General features: G+C 41.6%; 1 protein-coding gene across 1 annotated transcript in view; it reads right to left on the bottom strand.

The window, feature by feature from the left end:
- Positions 1-891: 891 nt before the first annotated feature.
- Positions 892-9,642, bottom strand: part of CHMP4C (charged multivesicular body protein 4C) — a 179,326-nt gene continuing 170,575 nt past the window's right edge. The window contains exon 5 of the mRNA XM_086965938.1: positions 892-2,888. Coding sequence (XP_086822064.1) covers positions 2,824-2,888 — 65 coding nt within the window. The 3' untranslated portion in view covers positions 892-2,823. The remainder of the gene's footprint in view (positions 2,889-9,642) is intronic.

Here is a 9,642-nt window from a genome sequence, read left to right as displayed (position 1 = left end):
CTAAATGCAGCCCCTCTGGAGCACTGCCAATAAAGTTCTTTGGATAAAGTCGGGTGCCTGTAAACAATCAAAAGGTGAGGAATCTGCAGTTAGAACTATCCATCAGAAACAGCATATTTTATTATTGTACCATCTCAAAAAGCCATCATGTTGCATCTAGACAGCACATTAACATGTGAATGCGGCCTGTAGATGCAATGTGAAGCCATCTTGGAATGGTACAAAAATAAATTGCAGAAAATGTCAAAATGGCTAACATAGTGCCTTTGCAGCAAACAGGCATTGGGAAACCCAGTATTGCCAGACACTGTATGGTGGACAGGAGGAGGCCGCATTTGTTGTGTCCAGGCTCCAATGTGGACCTTAGACAGGGAAACAGTGAGGGTTGGTTGAGCATCGGTGTGTGGCTTCAAGCCATGAAGACTTACGTAGGCAGGTACATGACACAGGCAGAGAGAAAGAAACAGCAGGTGGAAATAGTTGGAAGCGATGCAGGTGTTAAAAAGATAGGAGAAAAGGAAAGGATGTTGCACTGACATCAAGTGCAAAAGAAAAACTACCATAAAACCCTTCTCAAGGAAAAATAGTTCCCAATGTCAGAAGAGGAAGGATAGTACTCATTAATTTAAAACATTGAAACAAAAATGCTACTCTGGACAGAACAAATGCAAGATTACAGAGGAAATCCCTCACATTTGGGGTAGGGAGCTGAAAAAGCAAGTCACTAATCATGAGAAAGGGGTAGGACCAAAAGCCACTATATGCTTAAAATGTTACTTACAATGCGGTTTGTGACAGTCAGGGTGGTCTGTAGCATGAAGGCTACACATCTCCTCACTCACACATCAGGCCAAGAAAGCCAAGGTATACAACAACAAATACATCATAGGCTAAGTTTGGATTTTCCATCCAATTCTGTTTTTAATATTCTTTCAAGGAAGCACTTGCAGTCTCATTACAATCGATCAACAACAACACTTATTGGTGCTATAAAATGCACAGAACAAAGTCGTCACAAAATGATTGCAAACTATACTTACAAATCTTGTTAATGTTTATTCCCAAGAACTGGCTTTACAATATTTACATTCCAATTGTTAAGATAGTATTATTTTTTTTTTTAACAGAACAAAGCACTAAAACAATGAAAGGAGTTTTTTTTAACATTTGGATAGGTACCCTGCAATGAAAGGAATCCTCGAGATAAAGGAAGAGAGGACAAAAACAGTAATTATAGTGTTGTAATTGTTAAAAACCGGACTACTTCAGAAAACACTATACAGATTGTATTTGCTGTACCCTTTGAATCACATTTAGAGCATGGATCAAACAAATTGCTGAACAGATCTGAAATATTTCATGGAAGGCACACTGCAAAAATGTATTCTATGGCATTACGCTTAGCATATCTAAAATTAGGCAGTGGGCGATGTGATGACATCGCTCAAAGCCTTCGTAAAACACCTCAAACACATTGATATCGTGATAGTTCACTGGATAGAGATCTTGACATTTTATAAAAATATCTAAGAAGTGCCTTCTATTCCGCATTTATTCTATCCGAGCTCCCATTACCAACTCAGAATGTTTGAATGCCATAACATGGTTTCACACTGGTTTAAAGGCATCGCTGCTGTTTCCAGGGTAGGGACAGACAAACTGTACGAGGCCCTTCCCTAGACGGCAGGTAGCATTTAATAAGAGCCCAACTCATGGAACACTATGTGGTTATAGACATCTGAGTAAGTGACTTTTTAAATGTTGTGCCAAATAATTAATAACAGGAATTATATGGATTCCTAATACTTCCAGAAAATAAAGCATTCCTTGAACAGAGTTATAGGAAGAGCATGATCTAGATTTGGGTACCCTGCAATACATATCAATGGTGCCCACTTAGAGATCCTTTGGAAGACGTGAAAGAGGGCAATACGAGGCACAGTCGCTCTGGGCTACTGGGGGCTATGAGACAAACCTTTGAAAAGTCAGTCACCCCATCAAACTTAGCTCTAAGACACTAGTGGTGCAACTTAATAAAAAAAAACATGGGTTCATGTGAATTAAAACAGCCACTTTAGTGACGGGATATTTATTTTATTCAGATAGTTTGAGTTCAAAGGCTTCTCGGAGCTTGCCTATGCTGGGTTTGTTGATATAGGGTGCATCTGCTAAACAGTTCAGGTTTTAATAAGACAATGCCACTAAATAAATGCCATTTTCCTGATGCCACGACAGGGAAGAACGGATGTTTTTAACCTGACACCCCTGAGGTACGACACGAGCATCAATGGAGCGGTACTGGGCAAGCAACACCTGTCAAAATGTAATTTCAAGAAAATTGGCAGTTGATAAATTACAATACAAGCAAGGTTTTTAATACAGAATTCAGATATTGATTAAAACGCGCAATAAACCTTCATTTTAGCTCTCCAAAAGTGTTTTGGGTGTGTGGCGTTTCCAGGGCACGCACCTCCTTCATGGGAACACTGACGTCCAACAAATGACACCTGCTGATAGAAGAATGGCGGTCCTCGTTGACCGCTGTACTCGTGGTAGAGTATTGTTTAGTGAATTGCTGACCCGCGAAACCATAGATTGTTGCCAGATAAATGCAAGGCTTTGTAAGGTAAAGGTGCCTTAATTTAATAAATATTGAATATTAGTCTGTTTAAAATGCTGTGATTGCACAGCTTTTACTCTAAGTCACAAAACGGAATGTGTCAAAACAGAACTATGCCTTTTAAGAGATGGCCATTAATCGCTGGCCAAACGGTTGACCCAGTGCATCTTGTGATCGCCACCATGGCAGAAGTCTGTCCGGCTCTACGATGCCCAGGCCGCCAAGTGCTTCAGGTCATCCTCATCCTCCGCCCTCTTCCTAGAAGACGCTGCAAAGGAAGACCAGGGAGGGTTAAGCAAGTACAATAGTCACATTATTCAGAAATAATTGCATATATCGCACCCAAGCAGAGGACATTTTAATTTAGCTGCCTCAATAAAATCGACCGAAACTGTAGCTCAGGCTGAAGAAAGATGGTTCGTTGGTTTCCCTATCTGCAAGAGAAGGGCAACAAGACAAGAGCAGCGCCCCACACAGCTTAGTCCAGGATAATGCCTTAAACAGAGAGGCAGGCGGCATCACAATAATGTACATGTTGTTTGGTCGCAACAAACTAGCGTAACCTCGAACTAGACCTATATATTATTGCCAACGGGGATATCAAGATATACCACAACACACAGATTTTCGCAATCATTTTGTTGTGATTTTGGATTTTACTCCACAAATCTGCTTAATCAGCCTTAATGTGTATGTAATGTAAGAACACCAAATACAGCCATGATCATAGAGTGCAACCAGGTCCCTGCTCGTTCAGAGTCAAACTGCTGGGTTACAAGAAGTGGCCTGCGGTCGTCTGCTGAGCCATTCGTTTAACCACATACTGCGCCACACTCCATTCTATCATATACACTAAACAAATTAGTGAACGACTACTAAAGACCTACTCCTCAATAAATGCAAACAGCTTTGTTCTTCAGAATCCACTTAACCCTATGTGACCAACCGCCAGATGTACTAACACACTGGTTGCAAAAATGCTGGTCACAATTTGCAACCAGTAATAATGCTACCAGTGTGAAATTATGCAAACTGACGTATCTTATAACGAGGTAGCCACAAATGTGAGCGAGTCACATTTAATGACCTATTACAGGGATAATTACAAGGGTCAGTAGAACACCATGTGTGATTGATTTTAAATTAAAAATATTTTGGAAAGAAAACCATTTGTTAAAGGGAATGGGGGACGGCTTTTATTTTTAAAGTTTTTGGTAGTGGTAAAGTTTCTTTGAGAGTTTTAGTGGTCTCCTGGACCACTGCCTACTCAATTGAAACCTTATTCAACATTTAACTTGAGGGTGGGTAACTTTGCAATGGCTTCCAACCGATATTTTGTCTCAAAACTATTGATACATACAGATATAAATCACTATTTGAAAGTAGGTTGTTTTAGGTGTCCCATCCAAACAGCAATTTGTTATTAATTTCTAAACCCACTTTAAGAAAGTATAAAACTTTGACATCCAAAACTGGTTTAGTACATTTGGAAATGCCGGATTCCTATTGTTTGTGACTGTTAACCATGCAGGACACCTGACCCTGAAGTCAGTAATGGGTAAATATGTTATACCTTTCATCACCTTCAGCACCTGCTTTCTTAAGGATATGGTGCCATGTTTGGGGATATTTTCATTTTTTTTAAAGCAACTGACAATTTAGGAAAGCTCACATTTTCATTCTTCTTTGCCCCCCCCTCACCCCCAAACCCCCCACCCCTGTGTCTTGCATACCTTGCAACAGTTAAAAAGTCATCTGAACTAGAGTTTCTTAAACAACATAATCCAATTCAAATAACGTAGTAGCTCTTCTGCGACTGGACTTTCTTCAGCCACTGATATAGCTCATAATCCTACATTTTACCATGGATTAAAGAGGGCATTCTTCACTGGATTGTCTTCTTCCTCTTTAAAACATCCCACATTCTATCTTTCCTGGCAATTTGCTCTCCTCCGTTTTTGCCTCTAGAGATGGAGTTTCCCAATGATTGCCATCACAGCGCATCCCCTCCTTCAACCTCAACTGGTAACAGTGTACCAATGGCACGAAAGGTACACTAAAACTTGAGAGCTCAACTGATCTAGACTTCTGTACACTCTACCAATCTATACTGACTTTCAATAACTGGATACTAACAAATCACAAAGTAATGCATATTAAAAATGGATATACTAGCCTTTGGTAAATGGGATACCAATCACCCATCCACCAGCCATCTAACAGGCTGATTTGTCCCAGACCGATCACATGAAGTGAGAAAAATAGGCGAGATCATAGATTTGAATCACGCTAAGAGTCCTCAAGTAAATCAATTTACAGGCGGATTCTTCTACATGCTATGCCGAGAGTTCCCTTTTGTAGATTTCCCTTGAAGGGTACATGCCACTATCTACATAGTACTCTCTCATCTATGCCAATTGCATATATCTTGGAGTCACCATTCATGCGATTTAGAAGCTACATAGAACCCAAACGTTGGGCAAGACAAATTCCATAATGTCCGGGCTCACATTTTACCTGCCTTTCAGTAGCTATCCTGGCGCTCTGTGGCCAGTCATATCACATTCAAAGCAATGTGCATAGCTGTTTGTGCCTTTAACTGTTTAGGTCCTTTCTTCCTCCAGCATAAATTTCATTTCAATAACTAAAGTACTCTTCAATCTAGGTTGGCCATTTTCGTGACCATAGATTTCTTCAGAAAAAACTAGCACTGACGGAAGATACAGAACTCACTTCCTCTAAGAATAATAGTGATTTACAGCAAATTTCAGACAGTATTAAAAACATGGCTTTTCCCATGTACATTATACAATTATTGCTAAATAAAGTTGTAGGTATCCACTTGCACTACAGCTTCCATTAAAAAAAAAAATGGTCTTCATTGGAATTTAAGGAAAAACTCGACAAGAATAATACATAATGACTGGAATTAGTAGCACTTCCTTATTTAACAATGAAAGTACGTCTTCAGTAGATAACATCCTCATCACTCCCCCTGTAGTTTCTGGATTAGTTAATGTATCCCTTTATAGGTCAGTAAGCCAGGTCTGTCTCTTCAACAGTTGTGTCAATCTGCCTGGCCCCGCCCACTCAGCTTTAATACTGCATCTATTTGTACCATATCCTTTGGTGTTTGAGTGCATTCCCGAGCATTGTAGTTGGAAGAGTCAATTATGTTCCAGGTATCGAGACCAGCGACCCAGCTAGTGATGGTGTGAAATATCCCTTTTTAATACCACCTGCCCCAAATCTAGAAGAGTTGTGTCTGCCTGAGTGTACATCCCTTATCCTCTACAACTTCCTTAGCATCAATTCTGGAGTCAAGTCAACTGGACGGGATTGGATTGCCTGCCAAATTTCCCCTGTGCCACCCCAAAATGGGGCTAATGATTTTACAGGACCAGACCGAATGGTGGAGGTCACACTCCGCAATCAGGGCCTCCGGCAGGTCGGAGTAGATCATCTATTCACATGCCGTTAACATTGTGGTCTGAAACCGACACTATAAAGATATTTGAATTGTACTGTATCAGACAGCATCTGGTAAAAATCACTGTCTTCTCCAGTGCCATGAAAGCAAATGTTTATTCATCATCCTCAAGAGGGCAGTAATTCACTTCCTATGCCTGAATAAGTTTACCAAATGTGTCCAGGGTGGGTATAACAAGAGATCTATATATTCTACAAATCTTGCCTCTACTTGACAGGTGTGACATGGTTATTTTGGCTTCTATTGGGGAGTAGGCAGGCACCTCCTCTGGGGTGGCAAAGTAAGGAGCATGGCATGTCTGAGTTTTAGGCAACAATAGAATTGTGAGTGAATCAGCCTAGATTCTGATCAATGTTCCTCAAATGATTTGACCTGGCCAGAGCAGGCTATCACCTCTAGTGTGGAAATTCCCAGCATGACCCACCCTCCTTAGCCCTGGAGGCCACTTCCAAGGGAAGCCAACTGTAAAACATAGCACCTTACGCAGGGCCACCATCTTAACCAGGGCCACCCTACCCATCACGGATAGCTGAAGGGAAGGCCAGGGAAGGATGTCTCTCCTAGGGTGTCTTAATAAGGAAAGTATATTATCTGACCAGACCACCAACTTCTTGTCTGCTACCTGAATACCTACACTGTATTTACCTGAAACTGCCACCCAGTTATACCAGGAGGTCACATCAGAAGGGATAAGGTGAAATGAGGGGAAATACCCCGGATCCTGAGCTCAGAGTTGGAGGCAAACTCATCTAGGATTAAATGGCATGTGGTCCTGACTTTAAGGGGTTGGTCAGGTATATCAAGAGATGATCTGCATATAAGAACACTTTGTGCCTCATGGATCGTAGCCAGGTAAGGTTTGTCAGCCGTATATCTCATCTGAGCATTTGGGCAAGAGGCTTCAACTAAATTCAGCCATGTACTCCAAAAGGGTACCAAAAAAACAATGCAAATCAAACTGCTTAGTAAAATCAAGTGTGGAATAGAACTCTATACAAATGCTAATGCTAAATATTTGGTACTCTAGCTATACCTCCTTGTCAATCTGCTGCTGTGAATTCTTGAGAGTCAGAAATTCCGTAGAAAAGCGAAGATGTCAGCCTGAAGCCTGAAGCACAGAACATGGTAATTGTATTGTTTTTTTTATTAGCATTAGCATTTGGATAGAGTTCTATTCCAAAGATGATTTTACTAAGCACTTTGATTTGCATTGTTTTTTTTTGGTACCCTTTTGGAGTACATAGCTGAAACACACATTGCAGTTTCACTTACCTGAGATCTACTTACATTTTTTGTTGTAAAGGTATGAGTGGTAAAGGCATATATGTGGTATAGACTGGAGTGGTAAAGGCATATGTGTGGTTAAGGCACTACCTGGTAATGACTGCTTGGTAATGGTAATGACTGAGAGGTAAAGGTGGTTTCCCCTCCTCGAGCCTCATTGAGGCCCAGGCGACACCATACCATGGGCACATTTATTTCTAAAGGGAAGGTGGCATGCAGCCCCCAGGAGCCTCACTGAGGACCCCACCCCCGGTTTATACTTTCATGGGCGGCTTATACTTTTATGGAGAAGAGGGTGTGCTGCTCCCCTACCTGAGACATGGAAAGGCCCGGAGACCCCATACCCAGGGACTGGCTCAGTGACTGTATACTAGGGACCCCATTCACCGTGGCACCATGGTTTCTCTGATCGTGCGGGCAGGAACAATGTGGTCTGTGCAGGTCTCAGGATGAACAGAGTTCCATATCCTAATTGTACTTCTAAAGTAGATCAGGAGTTGTTTTTCTGTTTTTTGAACCAGGTCGTCTTTAGAGTAAGGATTTTGTTCTTTCCAGGGAGCAACAGCCCTGACAATGTATGGGTTTGTCAGTCAGATATTTCGGTGTGCCAGTGTAGGGCTTTGTGGGTGAAGCAGGCCGTTTTAAATATGCATATGGCTTCACTCACAATACAGTTTAGGGAGGTGTGCACAGGAGTAATGTAATGTAATCAGATTGCCTCGCTTCCAAGAACATTTTCACTGAAGCGTCATTAGAGTCAGGTGGGGATTTAAGGCATTCAATGAGAAATGCATTTCCATATTCTAGTCTTGAGATGACCAGGGATTGTACCAAGTTTAAAACATGATTCTGGGATAAAAAAAGTTTGTTGTTTCTTAGAAATCTGAGGTGATGTTAGGCACTCCTCTGTCTAGTGTATATGTGCTCTTGAAGGTTTAGATTCTTGTTGACGGTTATCTTTAGACTTAGTGCATTCAAGGACTTTGGATTGACAGCTTAAAAGGTCAAGTGTGTCTTGGATGGGAGACTGACAGTGAAGAGGGGTAATGGTGTAAGAAGGAATTTTGTTTTTATTGGGTTTAGTTTCAGGTGGTTAAAAAAGATAGGCAGTTGTGAATGTCCTTTAGGGTACAAACTAGAGAAATATTTTGTTTGGCTTTTAGACATAGAAGTATTTCACCGGCATATAGATTTTAGGAGCGTTTCATTTGGTTTAAGACTGTCATTAGTGGTTCCATGAGAGGTTAAATAAGGTTAAGGACAGTATCAGACACTGCAGGGCCCCTTGAGTGATCAGAGTAAATTCAGATAGGTACTTCTTAAATTTGATATGGAGAGAGCATTTCTTCAGGTATGAGGATAACCAACTCCGTGCAATACCTTCCACCCCCATTCTCTTTTCAAGGGTGTTGGGTGTTGAGTGTTGAGTAAGATATTGTGATTGACTGTGTGAAATGCTGTAGATAGGTCAAAGAGTATGCAGGGATTCCCTTTGTGAGTCGAAGAGCATCATCCTTAACCTGCAGGATGGCCGTTTCCATGCTACAGCAAGTTTTGAAAACAGATTGATGACTGGATAGTAAGTAGTAGTCCGTAATGTATTGCCAGAGGTGGGCTGAGATATTAATTCTAGTATTTGCCCAAGAAACAGAAGGTTGATCACCGTTTGGAAGTTAACGTCATCCAAGTGTACTACTGATGTTTTCAGGAATGTAGTTACTCGTGCCACTTTTATTCAATCAGGGACATCACCTTGGCAGAGCGAGGAATTGATCATCAGGATCCAGTGCAGAGAGACTGGTCTGTATTTCTTTGATGAGGATGAAGGTGAGAGTGTCAGTGAATTGTGCTGGTGTTTTTGTTCAGGTTGTGATCACTTTGCTCGTTTGTGTGACAGAAAGACACATGCAATTACCAAGCATGCAGGTTCCACATGGTCTGAACCACGCAAGTCAACCACGCATATGCCTTTACCTCGCATGCTTTTACAACACAGTTTGTTAAGGCAGGTATGGCAAAGACATATGCATGGTTAAGACTTTCCAGGTAAGTGTAAGTACCCTGTACCCTGCCCCCGCCGCCCACTATGAGCCCTAAAACGTCCCCCAGCCCCGAGACTTAAAACCAACCCCTCCCCCATGCACTAAAAACTTCCCTGCCCTTCTCCAAGCTCTTAAAAGTACCCTGATCCCTGCGACCTAAAACTAGCCCCCTCTATCTTGAAAAGCAACCCACTCCCCGAGCCCTA

The sequence above is a fragment of the Lissotriton vulgaris genome, chromosome 4_1, assembly GCF_964263255.1.
Source record: "Lissotriton vulgaris chromosome 4_1, aLisVul1.2, whole genome shotgun sequence".
Lineage (NCBI taxonomy): Eukaryota > Metazoa > Chordata > Amphibia > Caudata > Salamandridae > Lissotriton > Lissotriton vulgaris.
Note: the sequence above shows the minus strand (reverse complement) of the source record. Positions and strands in the feature narration are given on the sequence as shown.